The sequence below is a fragment of the Apus apus genome, chromosome 2, assembly GCF_020740795.1.
Source record: "Apus apus isolate bApuApu2 chromosome 2, bApuApu2.pri.cur, whole genome shotgun sequence".
Taxonomy (NCBI): Eukaryota; Metazoa; Chordata; class Aves; order Apodiformes; family Apodidae; genus Apus; species Apus apus.
Genome location: NC_067283.1, coordinates 24,308,182 through 24,335,523, shown reverse-complemented (window position 1 = coordinate 24,335,523; position 27,342 = coordinate 24,308,182). Strand labels below are relative to the sequence as shown.

The 27,342-nt window shown below is 38.3% G+C and overlaps 1 protein-coding gene across 7 annotated transcripts; it reads left to right on the top strand.

The window, feature by feature from the left end:
* The first annotated feature begins 176 nt into the window (after positions 1-176).
* PEX1 (peroxisomal biogenesis factor 1) lies at positions 177-26,402 on the top strand. Of its 7 annotated transcripts, none has more exons than XM_051610720.1 (24): positions 177-386; positions 1,911-2,054; positions 3,505-3,588; positions 3,831-3,945; positions 4,036-4,808; positions 6,202-6,321; positions 8,421-8,544; positions 8,809-8,912; positions 10,236-10,336; positions 11,714-11,846; positions 12,587-12,683; positions 13,773-13,943; positions 15,297-15,451; positions 16,663-16,852; positions 17,021-17,187; positions 18,050-18,184; positions 18,760-18,824; positions 19,540-19,682; positions 19,760-19,863; positions 20,938-21,114; positions 22,694-22,924; positions 24,368-24,568; positions 24,931-25,061; positions 25,972-26,402. In XM_051610720.1, the coding sequence occupies exons 1-24, from the start codon at positions 258-260 to the stop codon at positions 26,054-26,056; spliced, it is 3,879 nt and encodes a 1,292-aa protein (XP_051466680.1). In that variant the 5' UTR covers positions 177-257; the 3' UTR covers positions 26,057-26,402. The 7 variants fall into 7 exon arrangements, with proteins under 7 accessions (XP_051466680.1, XP_051466679.1, XP_051466681.1 ...); XM_051610719.1 differs by having other exon boundaries at positions 17,018-17,187; XM_051610724.1 differs by lacking the exon at positions 177-386 and adding an exon at positions 822-1,166 and having other exon boundaries at positions 17,018-17,187.
* Positions 26,403-27,342: the final 940 nt, after the last annotated feature.

The window sequence follows — 27,342 nt, the reverse complement described above, 5'->3', positions numbered from 1 at the left end:
AGCGCGCCCCGCGCCGGCAGCGCGAGCGGCGCGCCCAGGGAGCGGGCGGCGGGCGGGGCTCCCATTGGCCGCCGCGGAGGCGGAAGCGGGGGCGCCCAATAGGCAGGCAGCGCGAGGGGAGGCCGCGCCGGAGCAGCCAACCCGGGGCAGGGCGGGCGGTGCCAGCGCGGGGCGGGGGGAGGCCCCGCGGGAGCCCCGGCCCTCCCCGCGCAGCTCCCGCCGGGCGCCGGGCTGCGGGGCCCGGCCCGGCCGCCGGCATGTGGGGCAGCGGCAGCCCCGGCGGAGGGGGAGCTGGGGGCGCCGCCGTGACGCTGCTCCTGAGCGGGACCCGGGACTGCTTCCTGCACCTGCCTGCCGCGCTGGCCTCGCAGCTCCGCCTGCAGCAGGTACCGGGCCGGGGCGGAGGGACGCGGAGAGGATGCTGGGAGAGCGCCGCGTGCCCGTCCCGTTGCTGTGGTGACGCCAAGAGCCTCCTCCCTCCACCCCCCCCCACCCCCTGCATGTCGCCATGGCGACAGGGCGCGCGCACCCCCGCACCCCGGGAGCCCCGCACCCCGGGAGCCCCGCACCCCGGGAGCCCCGCACCCCGGGAGCCCCGCACCCCGGGAGCCCCGCACCCCGGCGGGCCCGGCGCGGCTGCTGGCCCGAGGCCTGTGCCTGCTGCAGCGCGGGAGCTGCCGCTCACCTGCCCGCCGCCCGGCGCGGCCCGCACCCGCGTCTCCCGCAGCCCCACACGGGGTTTATAAACACAAACGCCGCACGTTGGTAGCAGCTTTCACAGCACCTCGCTGTCCTTCACCGAACCACGTGTAAATCGATCACCGCGGTGGGCGGCACGGCGACAAACCCGAGCAGGCCGTAGCTCGGTGCACGCCGGCTTCCCCAGCCGCTCCTGCCCGGGCGCGGCTCGGGCCGCGCCGAGCTCTGCGGGCGGGTCACAAGGAGCACCTGAGGTTGTTGTGACGCTGGGGAGCGAGCCGAGCCAGCCTGCGTCCCGGGCGTGATGGGCACCGGCGCTGTGGATCTGCTGACGGGCTGGGGGAAGGGCTGAAAAGAGTGTTTCACGGGAGCGAAACCGTCCAGACTTGTAAAAACTTCTTTCTGTGGGGTAGTGGAAGAGAGGCTGGCGTTGCAAGAGGTTGCAAGAAACCCAGTAAAAATGTTAGGTTTGTTTCTACTACAGTCTCCGGATGTCTTACAGGTTTGCCGGCAAGAGAGAGGGAGAAGGAGTGTCATTGCTTTGAGCTCCTAAAAGGGTCATTCTGTACATGGCTGGTTATGGTGGGCTTCTTTTAGTTAATGTGATCTGGAAAATGAAAATAGATGACTTGCAAAATCTCAATAGAAATAACATATTAAATGCCATCTCTCAAATAAACATGTTAAAAGGGGGATAAATGATTACATTAATAGATCACACTGAATATTGAATAGAATCAAAAGCTAAATCTAATTGCAGAAGGTATTAGGTGAGTGAGTGATAAAACAGTCTACAAAAATCAATACAGTTTGCTAGACTGTAGTATGGAAGGGAAGAGGAATTATTTTCCTTACTTAAAAATAGTCCATAAAAATGGAATGCTGTTTAACAGTTGAAACCAACATGCAGTTCTATGTTGAGAGCTGTGCAGACAGTTAACATGGAGAGGAATTCTAAAGAAGGTCTTTGTTAACTAGAAGTTGGCCAGTCTGCCAGAATTTAAAAATACTCCTTGCTAATAGAAACACCCTCTACTAACATGTTGTAAATGCTGTAAGTTATTCTTAGAGAATATTAATTAGAAATTTAAAATTCAGAAAATATTTTTCATTCCTTTGATCTCTCTAATCAAATACAGCTTAAGTTGGCTAATAGTCATCTTACTTACCATGTTTGACGTTAATTTATTTTATTTGTTTGATACTCACAGGGCCAAGCTGTGAAAGTATTCTGTGGTCATCAGCCTGTGTTCCTGAGCTGGATGGAAATCAGGCATCGAGGTCACCAGGGTGAAAATATTGCAGAGATTAACAGACAATTAGCAGAGAAACTTGGCATTACAGATGGAGAACAGGTTTGAAATGCAGTCTTTTTTTTCTTATGTAAATAAGGAGTATATTGCAAGGTACCTGAAAAGGTAATGATTTGCAAATTAGCTATGACCTTATTACATGTATTTAAGTGGTTGCTTTATTTATGCATGCTCATAAGAAAAGTTAGCCATCACGAAATGACTCAACACTAAAAGATTTGTTCATTAAATCGTTAACAGTCACCTAAATAATGTTAGGATAGGTCGTTGCAGTGTCAGAGCCATTACCTGCAGTGCCATTAATTTTAGGAAAATAATACTTTCAAGCAATTAAACAATTTGGGAGTTATTTCATGAGAATATTTTGCCTGGCATTGCAGGTATTTTAAAGTAATTACTGACTTAATGCATATTTCTTCTTGTTTGACTTATTTGGGGTTTACATTTTCACCCCTTTTTTTCAGCCTTCACTGTATGTCCATGTATGTCCTCTGTCTTTGACTGTGTATTTAAATTTATATCTTACCCGTGGACACTGTTAAACTTCTTGTAAACAATTCTTTTCATTGGAGAGAAGTTGAAGAAATCCCCAAGAGACAGGCAGAGCTTTCTGTCATGGGCCTATTTAAATCTCAACCTCCAAGGGTTTTTTTTTTAATGTTAATATGTAAAGATTTAAATGAACAAGAACAGAAAAGTATTACTCTATACGATGTTAGTGTGCAGTATATTCATGTACATCTCTTGTCTCGTGGAAAATGTTATTCAGCATGATAAAGACATCAAAGAATGTGGCTCAAAGCCACAAAGTCTTACATTGTTTACTTTTTTAACATATTTTCTAGAAATTATGTCTCTATTTGCAGAACTCTTCAGTTTGCTAGTTCAGCCCTTTTTAGTTCTAGCAATCAATAGCCTTCGACAGAAAAAGAGTTGACAAAGGAAACATAAGAAAACCTCACCTAACTCTTGCCTGGAAATAATTATCTGTACAATCAAATTAATACATGAATAATGAGGTCGTTTTGCCATTGCTTTGGATTCAGGAATTGCCTGGTAGCTGTGTTTCATAATAATATGTTATTTTATTTACTTTGTTGGGGAAAATACATTCCTCTCAACTTTTGCTTCAAACTGAGGACCTAGAGGAATTTAAAATAAACTGTTAGTTTTATAAAAGCTGGCCTGAAATAAATCTCTTTCAGAGGACAGGTTTAGTTTTCTCTCAAGAAGAAGTGTTTGTGCTTTTCACATTCACTTCCATTCACAGCATGCTGAAGTTCCTAGGCATGCATAATGCACACCATTTCCAATCCATCCAACGTCCATCTTCTGCTTACAAATTGCCTAGTGTCATTAAAAAGATGTATGTTCAAAGTAGCAAAAATGTATAATGAAGGAGATGTTAGTTTTCTAGTTGAATTAAAGATGGAGCTTTTATGTGTTGAAAAATAAGAAAGTAAGTGTTTTGAAATGGTGTTACTTTTGCCAGGTATTTCTTGAACCCTGTTCTCATGTCTCCTCCTGTCAGCAAGTAGAAGTGGAACCACTCTCAGCAGATGATTGGGAAATTCTGGTAATAAAACCCTTTCCACTGTTCACATCCATTTTTTACAGGTGACAGAGACTCTGACACACACAGTTTTTTGCACAATGCCCCCTTCTTTTCAGCCCCTAAGGAAACACTAAATGTGTTGGGGTTTAATTTTGTTTTATATTTCAAATGATGTATTAGGAAGACACATAGAGTTCTTGTCTTCAAGCAAATGTTAAAAATGTTTGCAGTATTTAATGTATAATGATACCACATCTCCACAGGAACTGCACGCTTCTTCCCTTGAAAAACATCTTCTTGACCAAATTCGAATAGTGTTTCCAAAAGCCATCTTTCCTGTGTGGGTTGAACAGCACACTCATGTTTACATCAAAATTGGTAAGCAACCAATGAAGTCTCCTGTGGCACCTCGAGTGAGCTGTTTTGCAAGAGTGGATGCATTCATTGACCTGCTTTGTTCATACTCAGGTACACTGATGCCACCAGCCCCCTATGGGAGACTAGAACCATGCACAGAGCTTCTGATATGTCCCAAAACACGTGAACCTGAGGAAAACATCACCAGCATGCCCTCCATGGAACATGACATCTTGCTCAAAAGCTTCGTGAAAAGCAGCATGGAGAAGGAAGAAACAATAAAGGATCCTTTTGCCAAACAACCTTACTTAAAGCCAGGAGTTCTTGAACAGTGTAAGCCTGATGTGAACACGACATTTGGCTCAAACGTTCTTTCAGATATATGGAATTTCATAGGGAGCGTTTTCTCTCATACATCTGAGCAGAAACAAAAGACTGTGTGGGATAAAGATGAATTGAGCACCTTTAAAGACAAGCTGCTGAACTTAATTCACATGGATTCTGTTTTTAGAGTATGTCAGTCCCAGCCTCCCAGCGTGCATAATGCATCCACCACTCGTGCTTTTCTGAAATACAATGCCGTTCATGTTTTTCCATGGAATTTGGAATTCATTGATTTGGATCCAAATCCTGTAGTATCTTATGGGAAAATTAATGAGCTGCTTTCTCCAAGACAGCGCCATCAAGAAGCACAGCAAAATCTACCAATTGAAAAGCAAAAGCATTTGACCAGTACTCAAGACAAAAATAAATCTCATTCTGATAGCAGTCAAGCATCCAGTGAAGGATCTGTGGTTCAAATCGTTTGGAATGGATTTGAAGACCTAAAGAGTGTCATAGAATATGGCCACAGTGGGGAAGCCCTACATGTTGGAAGAGTCTGGGTCAGTTTGAGCACTATCTTTTGGGCTTTTTATTGGATAATATTTTCTAATGGATAGTTGTGGAACTGGCTGGGTAATACACAGTTTTGGGATACAGACTTCACGTTGAACTCTCAAGTGTACTAGAATCAAATAGTATTTACTAGAACTCTGTTTTGCTAAGCTGTTTCACTATGGAATACACTATTTTCCATCATCCTCCAAGATGTACAGTGTGCTTGGAGTTTCTGCACCCTTGGCATTTTCACACCAAATGGGAGATATTCTTCAGTGTTTCTGGAGGGAATGCATGCTTTCTTCAAATCCTAATGGTAGCTGTTGTATTTGTGAGAATGTGGAAATATATACTTGTATACATACAGTACTGCACAATGAGGAGCCTTTCATCAGCACTTTGAAATGTGCTTTGGACTCTAGGTGTCATCACACTGTAAAGTAAGGGGATCACATACCCTAGTGCTGCATGATGTTTCCGAGTCCTTTTATATGCTCTTTAAAATACAGCTTGAAAAAATTGAAATAATTGTCTTTTATATAATTTAAACTATTTTAGTTTTTACATACTATTTTACAAGGTGGCAAATGCAAATATGTGTGCAAATGCTAATGGTGTGCAGACACTACCATTTCAGCTTGTTCTGCTATAACTACAGCCTTTTTGTGTTCTTTCTTTCCTGGAAGCACAGGTGGGATCAACAGAAATAGATAAAATGCACTCCAAGTCACTATTTGACTATTTTGACATAACGTTCTTCTCACCATTCACTTATTTTTTTGTTGAGAATGAGACCAAGATCTTTACCACTAAATATTTGAGAAATGTAACAATTTTCAAAATGCCAGCAAGCATAAAGTGTTTCAGACTTAATAAATATTTATAATAAGTTTTCCATTTGAATATACATTTTAAATAACAGAAAATTTGAAAAGTAGTTTCCTTTTTGAAAACTGGATATTCTCTCTCTCTTTCTCTGTTGATCTGTATAATGTCCTATTTATATTTACCTCCCTGCTTAAAATGAATTTTAATCAGCAAATGAAAGTAGAATTGTTGTTTTTCTTCTATACTAAAAGCATTCTTAGGAGGTTCTAGGAATTCCTCCCAATTCTTCTTGCTCAACCTTTTGCTTTTTATTTAAAGAAGTTGTTAGGTGGTCAGCTGTAGTGGGCACTTTCAGAAATGAGGTAAAAGTGTGCATAGGAGAACAAGATTTGGATACCATCAGTTCTGTGGTTTCCTTCTCCTTCATTCACTTGCAGATTGCAACCAACAAATAGACTGATGAGCAAATCTAGAGGTTCTGTTATTTGTTCTATGTACGTTGTACTATATATACAAAAACTGTTCTACTTTCTGATATTTCATTGCTTTCTTTTATTTTAAATATTTCAGATTCCGGATGGTCTGAGAAAAAAACTACGCATCGAAATACATTCGACAGTCCGAATTAAGTCAGTTGAGTCTGTACCTAAAATTCCTTTATCTCTCAGACTGCAACCCAAATACAACTTAGTGAGTTGATATTCTTGGTCATGTGTTTGTTTGTACATTGGAAAATGATTATGTTGCTCTGGTCAGAGTTGGGGTTTTCTTGAGGCTTATTTGTTTTCATTTGTTAGATGATAGTTTGGAAATTGTATGTTATGCATGACATAATTCTAAAGGAATTTACTTTTTTAATAATTCCTTGCTAATTCTTTTCACTATGTAAGTAATTTAAATTTAGAAGATGCTATGTTCTACTTAAACAAGGCTTATCTAGTAATACTATTTTGTATTTTGATCAACGATACTGTAAACATCAAGCCATTGAATTTTGTTTTGCGCCTGGTAAATATTTCTGATAGTTTGGCATATTATATCTGTAACTATTTCCTATTTAAAGGAACTGGCAGAGGTTACAGATGATGGAGAAAAAAACTTCTGAATTTTGACTCCTTATTTCCTGAAGCTGTTAGAGGAATGCTATACAGTACCTTTCAAATGACAGGGTCTTCTGTTGTTCTCAAATTATGAACATTTCTGATATATTTCTTGTTACAAAGGATGTTGACATCATGAAGGAGAAATGGCATTGGTAGGGAAAAGATGCATTTTCTGTTTAATTAAGTCTTAAACATAAACAATTGCTATCAAAATAGCAACAATAATTGATAATAATTTTTCATCAAACCCTCATCTGCAATACATCAATATTTGTTCAAACTTTGCAAATTTCACTTGTATAACTTTAAGCCTATAAAGACAAAGAAAAAGAATCAGCATTAAAGAGGAAGTACCCATGTTATGTCTTCTGGAAGAACACATGCTTATACTCTTCAAGTACTGCAGTGCCCAGTGTATTTCCTAAGAAAGACAATTACAGTAAAATTATTATAGTTTTTAATGTGCCATTTAGGTTTTTACTTCCTTTTAATGCTGATGTTTTTTCCCCTTCCTGCTAAGATTCAGTTTTCCAAAGTTGTGTCGTTGAATCCCTCTGTTTTCCTGTAAGGGAGACATACACAGTCTTCCAAGTGAGCATTTGTGATAGTAAGAACAGAGTCAGTACCAGCTCTCAGTCTGTCAGATGTAGCTGTGGAATGACACACCTCTTCACAACGTACCATGTGCTTGTTTCCAGGAGACACTGGACTGTTTATGTCCTATGTTAGTTGCTCCTCAAAGCTTGAAATACAACACTTCCCATCATAGCAGGGCTTATGCACGGTTTGTTCTTTACCCTCAGTACTTTATTTTGGTTTGCTACCAACAGAGGAATGGTTGAACTGCATTTTTATTTATTTTTTTTTATATTGGAGTTAAAAGAAATGTTCTGTCAATAATTTGCTAAAATCATACCAAGTAGTTATATTTTAAATACAGATTTCTCCCTTTCACTCTAACTCAGTTGAAGTTTTTTAGGTTCTTGGAAGAAACTGGACAAACAGAAAAAAATATGACACTAACTTTCATTTTCCTTTCTGAACACTGCTTCCATGATCTTGGTGGATTCCCTCTTTTTTAGACAGGAATTATGCTTCTGTGATTAGGAAATCAGCCAGGACATATGTGACTTAGACTCAATTTCTTTTCCTATTCCATTTATCTAGATGATCCTGGGTAAGTTGTTTGATCTCTCTGCCTGCCTGTTGAAGATTGGTGATGCATCTGATCTAGATGAGCCCAGGCTTATTTGGGTAGGAAGCAGAGTGTACTGGGAAGAGAGGTGTATAAGTCCAGAATAAGTCCAAGGTCAATATTGATGCATATCTTGGGTGCTTTTTCAAACCCAGGAGCTGTATAGTGCTCTTGTATCTGGCAATAGAGATAAGTAAAAGAAGAGTAAAAGCTTTTCCTTTCCCTCACATCAGTGTTCCAAAGATAAATTCTTTAGAGGGGGTGCAAGATCAACTGTTGATGTAGCAATGGCTAGACAAGTGCTTTCCCTAGGGGAGTTGATGGAAATGGTGTTTATTGGCAAATTACTATTTTCTATATAAATAAAACTGTTGTGTCTTCTTTGATCTCTCTAATACCATAAGAGAAACAAGTGCCTCTTGCATAGGAAGAAAACAGTTTTACTTACTAACAGCTTGTTTTGCATATTGTCCCTCTTTTTTCCTATCTAGCATGGAGATATACATGAAGATGATGTTAAATCTGCTTTCAGTTCTTGGCTGCAGGATTCTGCTACTGACGATCTCCCATGGATGATGACAAGCACAGAGTGCATACATCTGTCTGTTAAAGAAGGTAAGGGTTATACTGTCCTGTGCTCTAGCTGTCTTAACTGTCCGTTATAGAATTTACTTAGGCAATATGCCATTTAATCTCTGCATACATTTAACTTAATGTTAATTATGCTATAATAATTATAATGCTTTAATAATTATTCTTTTTATTCTTTCATTTGGAATTATAATATTTCAAAGTATACTCATCTGCTTAATCTTGTGAGGAGTAAAAACTGAATGAATTTATTTGGAACTTAAATCGTTGTTCCTTGGGTTTTTACAGGAATGGAGGAGTTTGTCCTTAATGTAGTACATCCTACTGAAGAAAATAAGTCTGAGAATACTTTTATACTGAGTTCCAGTTTCCTGCAAAAGACTAATATACAAGTAAATATCACATAGTATCAGGTATCAAGTAATTTAAATTGTTATATTTGGTTAAAAATCTGTTACATTTTATATAAAGTATTTTGCTTTTCCTTTTTCAGTGAATAATGTCAGTCTGTTAATTAAATTATATCTGCATTCTTTGTGTGTTCTTTCATAGCCTAAGGCATTGGTGAAATTCTAAGTATGGCACTATTGTTACTGAATTTCATAACCTGTATCAAACTCTCAGAAAAAACAATTAGAGCAGAGAAAAGTCCAAGTTTGAACATACTATCCTTATGCTTAGTTGTTCTTTCCCTTAATCCTAAACCACTGTAAAATCACTTGACAGTGTATCTGTCAGGAACAGTGGCTTATTCTGACAAAGATGAGACATATTCCCCATGCAAACCTAACCAGATCACACCACTTTCTCTTTCATATAATTTCTGTGCCTTCTGTTTCTCAGTCTTTGTTTTCTCAGGAGACTTAAGTATTTATTTTTAGTATTAGTACTACTGTTTCCATCAATAATTCTGGTTGAAACAGTGCCCATTACTCCCGGTTTATGGTTAGAGGAGTGGGATGACATGTTTTTTCATTTTTAAACTGATACAGTTAAATTTTAGCAGAGAGTTAAGGTGTCCTGTTTGGCAGTTTAGAACAGAATTTTTCTGCAAAATTTAGGATTCCTGTTAAAAAAATTAAAACAAGCTTTATTTCCAGTGGCAGCAGAGCAGTGCAGGAAGGCTTCTACAAATTTTCTAGTGACTGGTACAGAGATGAAAGGGCAAAAGGCATTTCTTAATAGCAGTGTCAGCATCTCCTACTAGCCTGTTTTCAGCTGAGAACCTCTTTGTTAGCCCTGTTTGCCTGCTCAACTTTACATACTAGCTCCCAGTGAACTAGGCTAAAGAATTCCTGTGGATTAAAAAAGCCAGGTGTTTTTTCATGTTACGTTTCACCCAGATCAGATTCCTGATCTGATTCAGTGTCTTGCCTCACAAATGCTCATGTCAGCACAACAGGGGAGGGCACAGGTGATGGAAAAAGTAATTACAGATGGGGAAAAAGATGATCAGCTGCACAGTCTGGTATAAACAACTCTTGGCCCAACATCTAATCAAAGGCTGTTACATCGTTGTAAACACTGGACTGTATTTTGGAAACACTTGTATCAATGCCATTTTACTAATGCATCTTTTCAAGGGCAATAAAAGCTTGAGCAAAGTGTGCATGCAACATTTTCTTTATACAATTCCAAAAATGGCTAGTCACTTCCATACCCTTATTCTGTAGTTATATTTAATGTAAAGGTACTAACTCTTTCCTTTGTTGCAGGTTCTTTTACAGCCTCTAACTAGAGAAGCTGATAGTGACAGCCAGCCACCTACGTGTGACACAGAAAGGAACCTTCCTTACCAGAAACTAAGTGATTTAGGGTGAGTTCTTTTCATAGTACAAAATATTGGAGGGAATGGGAATTAAATAAAAATAAAAAAAAAAGTATTGGGGGAAATGCAGATTTTCTGAAAACTAAGTCGCATCTTAAAAAAAATGCTGCATCTTTTGGCTTCAGACCTTATCCTAGTGTATGTAGATGGTTAGTTTTGTTCTCTGAGTAGTCCTACTGAAGCACATAGAAAACTTCACATGACTAAAGGTATTCATGTACTGAAAAGTTCACTGAGTCTGAGGACAGGATGGGAGGTCTCAGAACTGCCTAAGTTTCAGAAGAAAGTTCAATGATGCTTGCTGTGCTTTTAAGTGGTATGAAACAGACCTCTATGTAGCAGGAAGGGATACTGGGTTTGTTGGAGGGTGTTTTTAGCTGGCATTTCCAAATTAAGAACAACTTTAAATATATTGCAGTCTCTGTACTGTGTAGCAAACTTAAGGTAGGGACAGAGGAAACACAAGAGACTGGAAGTATTGTGGTAATATGCTATCAGCATTGTGAAGGGCAACTGAGGATATTATGTTGAAGAGGGAAAAGGAATTGATCTAGGGGAATTGTGGTAGGGATGGAGTGTGGCAAGCGTTAGAATAGAATAGAATAATTTCAATTGTAAGGCACCTACAGTCATCATTTAGTCCAAGTGCCTGAACACTTCAGCGCTGACCAGAAGCATGTTATTGAGGGCATTGTACTGTTAAGTACTCTTTAAGTCTCTTAAACAGGCTTGGAACATCAACCACCTCTCTAGGAAGCCTGTTTCAAGGGTAGGGGTATTAGAAACCAGGATTATTTTTTTTTAATTCCATTTCTCCTGTAACATCACTTTTTGTTTAAAGTTGAAACACAAAACGGATAGACTTGCTGTTTGTGGACCTGAAAGGAGCACTGTTGTGTGTCTAGAGTCACAGAGATTTAGGACCAAGAATGCCGTCAAATGCACAATGTGCTGCTTTTCTGAAAAGGCTGAGAAATTTTCTGACCCAGGCATGCTCCATGTTTTACTGATTTATTACATTCCTTAGTAGGTTGTTACTCAGAAACTCAACTAGATGAAGCCCCAAAATATGGTTAGCTCTTATCTTTTAGGACGTACCTCGTGCTAGGGTCATACAGAATGACTGGATAACCCTTCTATTGTGAAGGTGTTCTCCAGTGTCACCACTGTAAAATAGAGGTGCTGTCTCTTCAAATGGAAATGTCTTTAGCTTTTTCTTGAAAAAGTGAAGTAAATTGAAATGTGTGGGGAAGAAGAACAGTTTCCCACAGTCAGCTTTGAGAGTTCACCCTACTGCGTTATTACTATTTACATTGCACGTGCTGATTCTCTCCTGGGCTGTTTCATGTTTTATTTGCTCTGCAGAGGAGTGGACAAATTAGGAAAATCTTGCTTTGAACATGTAAGCCACAGTCTTCTGGGGCGCCCTCTGTCTCAAAAGCTGGCTGCTGTTGCTGTGGGACTGCGAAGTGGAGGGGTGCTTCTCACAGGGGGAAAGGTACTCATTACTACTCTTTGCTTGCAAACCCTCACAGATTGTTTTCTGAAGTTACAAAGCTGTTTTTGTTCGTTTTCTTTGATACCACGTGAATTCCAAAGAATTCAAGAACAAGCTGGAAAAGACCAGTTAGCTTAATGTAGTTAATTCAGTAAAACATTGTTATATATATGTATACCAGTTACAGGCACACTTCATCAATATATATTTATATTTAATGTATTTATAATATATATTTATGATGTAAGTTTCAAAGGTGGTTACCAATGCAATTTCAATTTGTTCCCTTAGGGGATAAATCTACTTCATGTTTATGGTATAATTACTCTTCTTCTGAAATATTGGAATGAAAATAAGAATATGGTATTTTCTTCTGTGTTATAGCATAAAATGTCAGTGGAGTCGATACTCTTATTTTCCTGTTGCCTCTTATGGTGATCCATTTCAGACCATATTCCACTGAAACAAAGGTGCCTTAACACTGAACTCAGTGGAATCAGAACACTGTCTGTAGTGGATGTTTCCACTCTGAGTTTGTTTATACTTGTTTCACTCTAGGGCTTTGCTCTCTACCAAGTGATACAAAGACAGAATGTGTATATACTTTTTGGTGAGGAACAAAATCAATGTGCCCACAGCTTTCTTAGCTTGTTAGCTGGTGTGTACTGTGACAGAAACTCCACAGGAGCAAAAGGAAATAGTTCTGTCAATTTGCATTAGCTTACACTTTTTTTTTGTAGGGAAGTGGAAAGTCAACATTAGCAAAGGCCATCTGCAAGGAAGCGTTCGATAGACTGGATGCTCATGTCGAAGTAATTGATTGTAAAGCTTTAAGAGGTATGGTAATTTTTTTTAAATCCCAAATGTTTGCTGTATGATGAAACAGCACAATTATGAAGTTATTATATTTAGTCTGCATAATTTTCTAGTATTATTACTGCTTTTGCAAGGATATTTGGTGCCCTGTGACGAGTATCTCTAACAGTCTGAGGAAAATACAGCTGCCGTAGCTTATTGCACACTTATCAGTTCCTGTCCCACGTACCACCACCAAATTCAAACCATGCTTGCTATGCTTATTTCTAGTTGTTACAAAAAAGGAGGAAGATGCAAGTTGAACTGTGTGGGTTTTCAGCTATGCTACCTGGAATAAATGCTATGTTAACAAACTGTAGGTGTTAAAGGATACCTGTAGTACTCAGTGAGGATGACACAGGCACCAAGGAAGGACTGAACAACCAGCTGAAAGCTGATTTCTGATTACATATTTACTAACCTAGTGTATGTTGGCAGTAGTCATCTAACACTCATGATAACAGATTACGATGAGATTAATCCCTAGGTTTTCTGACTTCAAAAATAAGTATTTTGCACCAAAGATGGAAGAGAACAAAAAAAGTTGTTTTTACTCTTTTGTTCACTGGCTTTCCCAAATAGTCTTGGTGTTATGGAGACAGAGAATACTCAGCTGTTTTCTTACAGAGCCCTTATGTTGCTTGGCTATACTCTTTTTGCTTAAGCTCCTTGCTCCAGAGGAAAAGGGAAAGATTGATAAAGAGCTGAGTCTTTTGCTCTGAGAAACTCTTTCTGCTGCCAGTCAGTTCATAGCTAATTTAGAGTGTTGCTGATACTGCTCTGTTTTAACTGTCTAGAAATGAGGTCTGTAGACTTCTATAGTGATTAGTAAAGGTAATTAATCTCATTTTAGGACAGATGGATCTTTCTAGAACTTTTTTGATGGAAGATACGGCCTCCTTTCTTTATGGACTGTTGACTCTGGTTTAATCTTGGTACCTGGATTTATAGGAATAAAGTTAAACTACATGAATCAAAACATTTAGTATTATGTGAGGAAGATGTTGTCAGTCTGATGATATTTTTTTTTTCCTGATATATTTTGTCATTAAAATTGTATTTCTGTTTTAGGAAAAAGATTAGTAAATGTAAGGAAACATGTGGAAGAAGCTTTTTTAGAGGCAGCATGGAGACAACCATCCATTCTTTTGATGGATGATCTTGATCACATTGTTGGAGTACCTTTGACACCAGAGCATGAGAACAGCCCTGAAACCATTCTAAGCAATAGACTTGCTTATGGTAATACTGTGCTCCCTGTATCTGGATAAAAATATATTGCAGCTTAGAATTTCTTGCACCTGAATTCTACTGTCCTGTCTGTATCATTATTGCCTCTGGAACATGTGATATTGCATGGCAGGAATTCACAAATTATGGTATGTAGACCATTTGTGGACCACTAGATGAATCAGAACAGTCTGCTGGACTTGGAGTAGTCGTTGCCAATGGTACATAACCCACTGCTGCTAAGGGCAATCAGTGCCTGTTGTCAGGACCACTGCCAGGGATAGAGGCTTCTCAGTCCTTTTTATATTGCTCATGCACTTAAATATGCTGCAATTGCCTATAAATTAAAAATGCATCTTTAACTGATCATTATTTATAAGATCAATATTATAATTTACATAATTATAATTACAGATATATATCCGTTTGATAAACTGATGTTTAGAACCAACTTCTATTAGCTGAATACTAGCTTCTTTATGATCCTACTTGTTATACTTTATAGAACTTCAGTTTTATTTTACAATGTAACAATACATAGTAAAAATAAGATTATCAGTTGTACTTTGACATCCTGCAGACAGTTCCATTTTATTTTCTAAAATCTAGGCAGTGATAAGTTGCAAACTGAAATTAAATTTTTAAAAAGTAATATCTCTATGTTTTTAGCTGTATTCAACTCTCTTCCTATAAAATTCAAGCCACAGCAAAAAGTATCTTCCATTTCTTAGCTTAGTTTGAGGAAGTTAGCATATTTTTTTTATTAAATCACTTTTGAAGATAAGAAAATTTTACTATAATTTATTTTATAAAAATGAGCACTGGCAGAATTATGTTTCTTATTACATTATTTACAGGTAAAATGCATACAACAGAGGTTTAGAGTTTTAAAGAGTATTCCTTGAAGATCCACCTTGCATCCATAATTTCTTTGACTTTCTTTTTTTTTTTTTTTTGATGGCTTATTTTCTAGGCTTAGCATCTACTTTTATTCTTATAACTTCCCCTTTTTTGTTTGCATGGACAGGATAATATTTTTAGAACATGGATCATAGTGCACAAAAAAATCACATTTAATATGCTGTGGTAGACATTGTCAGTGATTTTACAAATTTAGCTTTTAAAGAGCACTTCTAATGGCATTTTATTAATAGAATTAATGGAAAAATAAGTGCAAAATAAGTATACCTATTTTATTTATTTTAATTTTTTTAAAAGCCTGCAAACATAGGAATAAAAGCTATAAAATAAGATACTAAATTTTGTGTGCCCTAATGCTACTCTCCAGTACAGTAAAAATGTCTCTTATGAAGTGCAGAATCTTTTGTTATTTTGCAATTCATGGAGCAATGTCTATGTTTTTAGTTTTGAAAGATCTGATAAAAGAAGTTGTTTCCATGGGGAGTTTGATTGCATTGATTGCCACAAGTCAGTCTGAACATTCCCTACATCCTTCCCTGGTTTCAGCTCAAGGAACTCACATCTTTCAGTGTTTCAAATGTATCCAATCTCCAGATCAGGTAAATTCAGGTATTTATTAATTGGGTTAAAATGTTGGTTTCCTGCCCTGCAGCCATAAATACAGTGCTGAAACAGCTGCAAAAATAATAGGTTACACCCTAAGATGAGAAAAATTCTGGAAATCTTAGAAGTTCTTTCACCATACTGAAGTAACTCAGAATTTATATCTGTCATTATAAAGTTTAAAAAAATTAAAGTAATCCAGTGAGAACTCCCTGTTGGCCCCACTCTCCTTATCTTCAGTGGTGAGAGAAGGGTGGATACAGAGGACATTTCAGTTCAACATAGAAGAAGTCAGGTTGTCTAACCTAAGTGAGACATGCATGTCTCCTTACTGCCTGTAAGGGGATTCTAGAGAAGCAGCTATGATAAAACATGTAGGTCACTACAGGTATAAACCTAAATGTGTTTTTTCACTGCTCAGAGGAATAAATACGTCGTTAGGATGTTACTAATAGTGAACAGTAATTTTATGGCAAAGTTTTAGTTTGCTTTTCTATATTCATTCTATCCCTTGTCTTTTGGTTATAGTCCATTTGAAAAGTAAAAAGGATAGAGGGAAGAATAAACAGTTAAGTTAATTGCAGGAGAAAGCACTTAATACCTCTGCATGCCCTAAATGGCATGAAACAGACACAGCAACTCGTGTATTTGACACGAGTTGTCCCTTTCTGCTTGCCTTCTTTCACAGGCTAGCAAATGGAGGAGAGGAGTCTGCTTTAGATACAGTGTAGCTCTCTCCCTGCAAGCCTGCCTCTATCATTTTTAATGCTAATACATGAATAAGGCTGAGACAGCATGGGAAAAGTCAGGATCTCAAATGATACCAAATTATCTGATGTATTCTCATCTCAAATACATTCTACTCATATCAGCAAAATTAGTGTTTCTTTTCCTGTGACACAGAAAAATAAGATGTAAAACAGTGGAGTCTGGAGCGTGGAGGGCTGTTTAATTTTTACTGTTGGATTTAAAACAGCAGTGGTGAGGTACACATTTGAAGCTGTAAAACTTGGGATTTATTGAAATTCACCTGAAAAACTAGGGGGTTTTCTGTTCATGCCTGCTGAGATTTTATCTGAAGGCTTGGTGAGATGTAAATATTTAAGGAAGCTTTAGTAACTTGTATGTATTTACTTTTTTGAGTTTCTGAAATCCATATAAATAGTAAACTTAGCATATAAACTTGCTACACAATTCTGTTTTTCAGAAGCAAAGATATGAAATGCTGTGTTCCATAATAAAAAAGAAACTGAATTCTGATATAATGAAGTTCTCTGATCTTGACCTCCACTGTATTGCAAAGGAAACAGAAGGTTTTGTTGCTAGAGATTGTACTATGCTGGTTGATCGTGCCACTCATTCTTGTGTTTCCAACCAGAATGCATTTCAGAATGGTGGTATGTTGACAACATCTCTTATTTCATAGATACAGAAATAAAAACCCAGGTCTTTATGTTTTATGTTGAAAGTGTATTTAACTACTACATATTGTGAGGAATTTGTTGCTGGTCAGTTGTGTGTTCTTCTTTTGTTCAGGATTTTTTTTTCTTTATTTTTTTTAGCAGAATTGAATCTGTCAACTATGGATTTTCAGAAAGCTCTGAAAGATTTTACTCCAGTAGCTCTGAGAAATGCTAACCTTCATAAACCTAAGGACATTGGGTGGGACAGGATTGGTGGCCTAAAAGATGTGAAGCAAATACTCAAGGATACCATCATGTTACCTGCAAAGGTACCCAGTTCTTTTAAAGAGGCTGCCTGAATTTTGTACATTATGTTAGTAGGGAAGAATGGTTTTAAGGTGTGACACTGTATTTGAGAGAAAGACTGCAGGTATGATTTTAAGTTACTTTTGTAGCTTCCCAGGCTTCAGCTGCCTTCAGCTACTGGAAAACTCTCCTTCCTCTTCTCTCTTCCAATTAGTTTGTGCTTTTCTACAGGTCACATGTTGCTCTAGAATATTGCAGTCTTGCTAACATCATCTTTGCTACACTCTCTTGCAAGGTTTGTAATTAGGCTCTGTAAAGAGAATGTTCCCAGCTATCTTCTGCAGTGCTCTTGCTAGAGGAGTGCTCTCTTTTGGATGGATGCAAATCCATCAGTTCCCCACACTGTTTTACTTTGGCCTTTCTGCCTTGCTTAAAACTTCCAGCATTGAGATGAACCATCCATTTCAGTCTTCAGAGAAATGACTGAACAGTGTCACTAGTTTCAGACATTATCTACAGTTCTCTGTATAATGGACAGAATCTTTTACTGTATACTTCTATAAATCAGATTAGTTGGTGATTAAAATAGGAATTTAGCAGTACCAATATGTACATGATAAAGCTGTAGTGCATCCCTATTCTGTTCTGTTTCCTCTTGGTAAAAAAATGCCACTTGTTTACATTTTAAGAACCCGTGAAACTCAGGAACCTGCTTCAGCCCGAAGTAAATTAACAGCAGTCCAGATGAGCTCTTGTGATAACAGTGTGGATAAAATAAATTACACACCTTCTATTTAGACAAAAATCAACACTGTTCAGTGATGTTACAGTACACTGCAGAATAATTAATATGTTAGAATATGTCTCATTGAAACTCTTTTCCAGTATCCAGAATTATTTGCAAACCTGCCCATACGACAGAGATCAGGAGTCTTGCTGTATGGAGCACCTGGAACAGGAAAAACACTGTTAGCAGGAGCAGTTGCTCGAGAGAGTGGAATGAATTTCATCAGTGTTAAGGTAGCAAGATCTTAAATATTAATTGATTCATTTTATTAACCGAGTGAAATAGCTTAATGTAACACCTGTAGTATGTGCTTGTGCAGACAAATTACCAAAGAAAATTTGGTATGTCTCTGGGATATCCCACCATCTGACTTCTGGAACTTCACATTGTTCTGAGATTTTTTGGTATCATTATTGGCTATAGAGAATTACACAATTTAATTAAGTGTTCTTAGTTTCCCATTTTTTTATAAAAAGACCCTGGATTTTGGCTCCACTGGACAGTGAAGCTGAAGAAGGCATTGTAAACTTATTTTCAAAATACGGCGTAAGCTTTTGCCTTGTGGCTCTATAACACATTCTGTTATAGCAGAAAAATGGAAATTATTACTTTAAAATTAAAGTTGGAGTCTTTTAAAGATGCTTTTGGCTTATCTAGACCCTTCAGCTCTTCTGTTCAGAGATGCCACTCTCTTGGTTACAAGGAAATTCACTCTACTATATGAAATCTATGCTGATGTTGAATTACACATTAAAACTAAGAAACATCTAATTAACATTCTTTTCTGGTTTTTGTTTGGTTTTTTTAGGGACCAGAACTGCTCAGCAAATATATTGGAGCAAGCGAGCAAGCAGTTCGAGATATGTTTAACAGGTTGGCCTTGGAAAGATTAGTGATGTTAATCCATGAATTTTATTGGTTGAACCTCCAAGAAGTAATTTTGTTGTCCTATGAGAGAGGTGGCATAAGATCACAAAAGCATCTGAAATAATTAGTTGTGTCAAACTAGATGTTCAGGTCTTGGCAAGTTCAACTTGACTATCGTTATTTAAGACCTTGGGCATGCCAGCTCCGATCAGGAGTGCACTTCTGAGGCTGGATTCCCTGTTCTCTCCATTTACAGAGTGTTGGTTCACATCACAAAACTGTCTTGGAAAATAAGAGGAGACAGTCAAGTGTGCTCAAACTAGTGATGAACACTCACTACATAGCATCATACTAGACTTGGTATTGAAGTCCTCAGTGCCAGTTGTTTTGTTTATACAAATCTGCTCCTCCTGCCCCTTAGTGCCCTGCAGTGACTGGATTTTAGAGCTTCCATGTACATTAACATGGCAGTTGAGTACTGCAGAAATTATGAAGTGAGTGCAAGGTATGTCATAAAAATGAGCAGTGATTCCATTGCAGCTCAATTCTTCTCAACCTCTTAATTTCTACAAAAAACAGATTCTCTGTTCTGTCGTTAAAGGTAACTGTTCTCTGAAGCAAAAAGCAATACCTTTGATGTTTCTAAGCAGTTTTACCTGTGACCCAAACTTAAACAGAATGTGAGTATTGCCTTTTATTTTGTTTTTCTTTTTCCTTTTAGAGCTCAAGCAGCTAAGCCTTGCATAATTTTTTTTGATGAGTTTGATTCTATTGCTCCTCGCCGAGGTCATGATAACACGGGAGTTACAGACCGAGTGGTTAACCAGCTGTTGACTCAATTGGATGGTGTGGAAGGCTTACAAGGTAATAATTCATCTGCGTGCTCATTTTTATGCAAAAGTTTAGCAGATGTTAATGATGTTTTTCTGCACTTTCCTAAGGGGTTTATGTGCTAGCTGCTACTAGTCGCCCAGATTTGATCGACCCTGCTTTGTTGAGGCCAGGTCGACTGGATAAATGCCTGTACTGTCCCCCTCCTGATCAGGTGAGAAAACAAAACATTTTACATGAGAGGCATTTCAAACCTGGACAAAATGGACTTGATTGCCCATCTCCAGTTATACAGCACTATAAAGTCACCAATTTGAGTGTCAATGTGCTCACATAAAACTGGGGAAATAAAAGGCTGTTTCCCACAGTCTTCAGCGAATATAGCTGATAATAAAATAAAATAGTCTGCAGAAAGAAACTGGATGCAGGGTATTGTTTATCATGTTCTGTGTCTTTCTCTGAATTAAGAGTCCAGTGGAATTGCCATTTTCTTGAAGTGATGAGCCATAGGAATTCCCAGTCCAGCTCTGGAATTATCTGAAGTTTTCAGAGCAGTTTTATTCTGAATCCACTTGATCCCATGCTCTTTACCCACATTTAGTTTGGAATATTCAAGTTCTTTTAAAGACAAATGTGTCACTAGGTAGGAAAGGAATGATACCCATAGATTTTAGTGGGGTTTGGATCAGGACTTTGAGGCTATACCATCTGTGTCTTTGATCCCCCATTTTATGAGGAAAAAAAAAAGTGCTGTTCATTTTCAGACTAGTTGGCACATTTTAAAAATATCACATAATTTCATTCTGAAACACACATTAAGAAGATGATCCTATGCCTTAAGAGCACAGATATATATATATATATTTAACTTCTGATTAAAAATATGGTCATTCAGATTAAGAGAAGTTTTTAACTTGTCATACTTTTTTTTTTTGCAAAAGGGCCTATGAGCAGCAGAATTCACCTTCATATTTTTATATCTTTCATATATAAAAATCCCAGTTAGTAACTAGATATTTAGAAAAATATATTTCTCTATACACTGCCTTTGGTACAGTTTCTCTTAGACTCTGCAAGAAAATATAACAAAATGTATGCCTATATTTTAAAGACTGATTACTGTACAGTATGTTCCACACCTACTATTACTAGAATGCAGTATCTTCTTTAAAAAAGATCCTTCCTCAGATAGGAAGTTGCTTGTGACAGGGACAAAGCACTGTCTAGCAGTCAGGACAAGGAGAATAACAGGTTGCTTTACTGACATTTTTTTTCTCCCTTTTTACAGAATTCACGCTATGAAATCTTAAAAGCTCTCAGTCATTCTCTGTCCTTGGCAAATGATGTGGACTTTCAGGGTCTGGCAGCAAAAACAGAGTGGTTCACAGGGGCTGACCTAAAAGCTTTATTGTACAATGCCCAATTGGAGGCCATCCATACTAGTTCAGGTTCAGGTTTTACACAGGTAAATAAAACTAATATGTCTCTTTTCTTTTTACTTTTATGTTGATATGTTGGAAAGGGTTAATTTTATCCATGTTTTTTGACCAAATTATGTTTAATATTATTTAGTTTTCCGGTATTTGTATACAGAGAATTAAAATCTTAATATGTTCACAGAAAAATGCAAGAATAATGTAATGAAGTAGTTTAAATACTTCTTCAAAACAAGGGGTTTTCTTTTTGTGATAGGTGTTTAATGTTAAACAGATTTATGTAAACCAAATCTGTTTATCATGGTTATGAGGAATCACTGACAGATCAGTAGGAGGAATCCCATTCAGAGTTTCTTAGGAGCAGCTAGTGAATTCAGTTTTGAGGTGGCACATTTTGGATTTTGGAGGAAGAAAGAAATTGCTGGGTTTTGTGGAGTTTTTTCCAACAGATTGAGTTTGATCTGAGGTCAGGAGAGAACTGGCAAGAGGATGGTGATATCAGAAGTGGCCTGCTCTGGCTCTTCTTCTAGTCACCAGCTAATACTTGCACTTCTGAGGTACAGGATCCCACCCTTGGTTTATACCCCTTGTAGGTATAGACCTTGACAGGTCCTTTCCTCTTTTAGCCTCTTTTAGCCTCTTCAGCCACTTCTCAGATTTTTAATGCCTGTCTTCTGGTTCCAGCTGGAAAGGGGCAGGCATGGCTTCCACTATGTGGAAATCAAAGGGAAGAGCTCAGTCAGGGATGCAAAAGCAAGGAGACCTCTTGGGTTCTTTTTCCCCAGCTGTTGCAAAAGGATGGGGGTCTGAGGGTGTGACTCCTACTATTGGGAGGGATCTCTGTCTTTCCTAACAACCCTTGTAGCATCAGTACATCAGGAGTTCTAAGGATAAATGATTATTCTGTCATTAGAGGAGGCCATTGTCTAAAGCAGTTGTCTCCAGAATGGTGTGCACCCCCCCCCAGGAGATGCACAAGACAATCCACTGAGGTGCAGGAGGAAAATATTAGAACTTTAATAGTATATGTATATACATTGCAAATAAATAAATACGCACATATTTGGTGCAGTGTACTCAGAAATGTTTCTGCTGATAGGAGCGTACCGTCAAAAAGGTTTGCAGACGGCAGTCCAAAGCAACAATTGTGATTTCCACATCAGCACTTCAAATGTGTTAACTATGACTAAAGATGAACACAGAAATTAGGCACTGTAAAAGTAGACTCACCAAAATCTCCTAGAGCACTTTAGTGATACTAAATTGCCTGGAGGGAACAGCTGAGGCTGAAGTGATACGATTCTAGAGCAGAAAATGTACGTGAAGTTTCCCAACACTTGCTGTTACTGAGTGAGTGAGACAGTTCAAAGCAAACAAATAACATGTTAAAATTATCTCCTCAAATTGTTTTTCTAGCATGAAGACAGAAAGTTCTGCTTAAAGGCATTGGATTTTCTTAGGAATATACTTGGGAATACACTCCCAGAGAATGATAGAATCAAATATAAATTGATAATTGCACTTGTACTGTATACAAAATTTTTAAATGTATTTCAGATTGCAATTAGTTGCGAGTTAACTCTTCTAATGTTCTGTTCTTTGTCGCAGGATTTTGGTTCTAGTTCTGATAGTGACTTCAGTCTCTCTTCCATGGTTTTTCTAAACCACAGCAGTGGCTCAGATGATTCGGCCATAGATGGAGACACAGGGCTAGAGCAATCTCTTATCTCTTTAGACATGTCTGACTTGCTTCCTGAAGATCCAAGGTCCAACATGTATCGTCTTTATTTTGGAAGCTCTTATGAATCAGAGCTGGGAAATGGAACTCCTTCAGAACTGGTAAATTACTCACTTCATATTTTGAATTTTCTAAACACTATCTTTTGTGAAGCAGAAAAACTGAACTAGGCAAATGGTATGATTTGAGAAATACAATTATGATATTTGTCCTCCAGACAGTCTTCAGCCTACAGCTTGTGGTCCACAGTGGGGGAAAAGGTGGAAGGATGTGATCTGACATATCACAATATGGACTTCTCTGCAAGTTTGAAGCACTTTAAAATCAGAATTCCCAAGTAATGCTTAATACCTTACAATCAAGCAAACTGCATTCATATTAGATCTTACTGGCTGGCCTAATGGCTTGTTGCCTTCCCAAGTTTAACACTAAAACAGTTTTCGACTTTTTGGTGTGGTGGGTTTTTTTTAACTCAATTTTATTACTAAACAATGACCATCCAGCTTTCAAGAGCTAAGTCATAATCTGAAGAATTCAGATTCAGTTTCCAGTGAAGCATGCATTAATGGTATAATCTAAACATGGAATTGTATAAACAACAGAAGTAAACCTTAGCTTCCATCGTTGCTCTGAAGAAGCAGGATTCCAGTTGTAGTATCACATGGCACAGAAAGCAGCACATCCTCTGGCTAGCTAGCAGATAGGGATGTGCTGGTTGGCTCCTCAGAACCTGCACAGCCGTCAGCTGGCCAGCTGGTCTGACTTGGCTACCAGGTAAGCAAAACAGGACATGCTGCCTCTGAGCTCCTTATGGTGAACAGGTGACTTCAGAGTTTGCATATGATCCACAGGACATTAATTTTCAAGATCCGCTGTAGATTTATTATATATTAGCTATCAGATTTGTTAGACTCTTGTTTTCAAAACTGTCTTACACTCATTCTTCAGCCAAAAATAAGTTATATTGATGTTGGAGAACTGATTATTGACTTCTAAGATGCTTTTTTGTGTTCTGTCTTGCATTACAGATGATAGTGTTACTTTAATGGATCTTTAGGTACTTCAGTTTTCCTCTAACAAAGTTTTTCAGCAAGGCTACAAGGATCTCTTAAAGTTGCTGACCTTGAAAGTTCACACTTATCAAGTGCACAGAGAATTTGGAGGTGATGAATATTTAAATTATGAGTCACTCCAAAGCTAACTACATAAACTTGCCCGGATTTCATAACCACTGATTTTCATATGTAAATAAAACAATGGACTTAGTAGACCTTTATTCTTTTTGAGACAGGCCATTGCAAAAATATTTAGATCTTTTCCAAAGATAAAATACCTTATTTTCAAACTTGTACTTTTCCCCAGACATTGTGGCAAATTAACCTAAACTTTCTGTTGAAAAAGTTACATATGTGATATATTTTTAAGAGATTGTTCCAGTTAGGACAAGCTTATACTGAGTGAAATTTGTAGGCTGAATGTTAATAGTGAAGTTCCTTTTTTGGATCCGTAATGAGTTAATGTATTTCTCCTTGTGGTCAATTCAGAGCTCTTTGTGTTTGTCTGGACCAAACTCCATAACTCATGACTTTACCAGCGTGACTCAGAGAGAGACAGCACCACCACAACCTTCAATACTTAGAACAGCTTCTCAAGAAGATTCCCTGGAAAATAACCAGGAGCAGCAACCAGAGCACCTGAGGACAGACATAAATGCTACCAAAGCAAGTCACAGAAGCAAGAATGGAGTATGGCAGTTTTTTAGATTATTTACTCTTAACACTTTTCTGTTGTTCTCCTTATACTGCCTGGTATTTTGATAAAGAATTTCTGCAATAATGTTAAATACAATGTAACAAAAATAGCAATCATTATGATACCTAGTTTGAGGAGAAATAAGCCAGATGTTAATATTCACAGAACTAAATACTTGTTTCTGTGTTATTCATATAACACAGGGGGAGGGGGGTGTGTTGTTTTTGTTGTGATGGTTTTTGTAACACATTTTTCTGTACGTGTAGAGGAAGTTCTAGAGTTACTGATATTCATGGGACTAAGTCTTTGTTTCTGTGGTAATTTTTCACTGTCTGTTCATGGCTCTGTTTCCAAGGAGGACAACACCCTTAATCAGTCAGTGCTCGCCAAGAACACTCTAATTATTACCCAGTCCCATCTGATGACAGCACTTGAGGGTATAAGACCATCCATTAGCCAAGATGACTGGAAGAATTTTACTGAACTGTAAGTATAACATTTTTTTTTGTAATTGTGTGTTCAGTGGAGATTTTGTCTTTTCACATTTCTTATTCATCAGAAACACAATAGTTATTTAATCAGGCAAATGGCAGAGTCAGACAGCTTCTGACAGCAGTTCTTTTCAGAAATACTAAATTACGTGCTAAATATTTCACCAGTGTGTTGTCTTTTATTGTTTTTATTAATGTAGGACCTAGAAATTCTAATCACAAAGCAGAAAACCCTTGTATTATGTTCCAAGCTGCACCACTGCAAAGGCACCAGTTCTCTGAGACTCCAAGTTAGGTCCTTCCTGCTCCCACTGAGTAGTAGCCCCCATTTTTTAATTGCTGGGTTTTGACTCTCTGTGGTGGTGGTCTTTGCAGCTGCTGCATTTGGGAAAAGGCAATCATCTCAGAAAAGGAGAATGTGTCTCCTTAGACTTGAAAAAGACCAGAGCGAAGAAGCTGGAAATGGGCATTCTTTGATCTCACTGTGAGGTTCTGCTCACATGAAGATTGTTAGGAATGGTCTTCCTCAGCTAATACATAAACAGGTCTTACAGCAGAGGAAAGAGTTAAGGAAGGGACAGGAAAGGAGGAGAATGAGATACCCTTCCCAGGAGTTTATACTACCCAATTCACTTCTGTTCCTTTTCCCACCTTCCCCTCACCCCAGCCCCAAAAAAGTAAAGATAAAAAATAAAAAAAACAGGGAAGCAAGGCAGAGAGCTCTCTGAGTTAGGTTTGTGGATGAAAACTCCTCCAGGCCCCAGGTCTGAGGGGGCATGCACTCTTCATTTCCATAAAAACACGTGAACACCTGTAGTTCTGGGTTGCCTTAATGTGTATCTGAAGAGGCACATGCAAACAATGGCATTTCATAAGAATTTCCTAATATCTTGTTCTGTTTCCAGGTATGATAATTTTCAGAATCCCAAGAAGAGGAGAGGACAAGTTGGCTCAACATTCAGACCAGGACAAAAAATTACTCTAGCTTAGTAACTTGTATTTGCTTGTCATTGCTAAACTGTGACTGGAAATTACAAATGTGATTATATCAGATTATTTATATTCATATGGATTTATTAATGCAGCAGTTGAAGATAAGTTTCTTTTAAACTTACATGCTGTAAAATTATGTCACATTTTATTTTGAAGAAAATTGTCTTCCTTCAGATTGATACTAAATTTTTGAGAGAACACTGGTTACATTCTGCCCAGTTGTTTATCATGATAAATGTTTTTTATCAATAGAGTTGCCAAAACCTAACAATGATCTCCTATTCCTGTTTATTTCCTCAAAACAAATAGATTCAGTTTGAATAAACTGCAATATTTAATGGTGGAGATGTTTGGGTTTTTTTTAATTCCATAAAGCCATTCTCTGAGGGTCTTTGGAGAGGTGTTAGGGAATGGTGGCACTTCCTAGGTTTATTGGTAGGCAACTAGTCTGATACTCCCAGAACTACAGCAAAAAAAAAAAAAAGAACAATTTTGTCTTGCTTTCTGCCAGTGTTTACTGAAACATCTCTGGTGTTTGGTGTTTCTAATGTTACATTCTGAAATTATTCACAACTACTGTCTTAGTTGAAGATTGTTAAAAAGTTGTCTTCCTTGGCTGATGCGTAGATAAGCAGGTCTTAACAAAAGGGGAAAGAGGGAAGGGGCAGGGAAGGAATAACCCAGAGATGTTTCTCATGAGTATGTACCACCCTTTCACAATATTTTGCCAATATGAGGGATTTTTGCTTGACTGGTTTTTCACTAATCCTCCTTCCCTACTATTCACCTTCCTGATGCAATTAGAAAACATGGGGATTTCTCTTTTTTATGGCCTTTCATATGGATTATGTGCCTTTTCACACCTGAACTGCTTTGGGCCATTGGGCATTGTTACCCTTTCTGTGATCAAGTGGTGTGTTGAGGCTTCCCCTGATCACTTCTTCAGGTACTGAGGAGTAGCAGCAGCCTTCCTCAGGCCTCTCCTCACTGACTGTGTGTCCCACTTCATGTTCCAATTTGTATTTCATCCCTTGGACTCTTATCATGCTCTGTCAGTAACTGGAAGAACACGTATCGACTGCGTGATTATCTTGTTTACTGCTGTCTATTAGTGGTTCCTATTCCCAGTGCCAGCAGGTAACCCAAAGAGTTATTGTGTGATTTCATATTTATTCTTGCAGCCTGGGACAGGGGAAGCCTGCACACACAACGAGTCCTGGTACACTACAAGTCTTAGCTTGTAGCAGTTAATAGCCCAGATTGTCTCACTTCTGCTGAGCTGT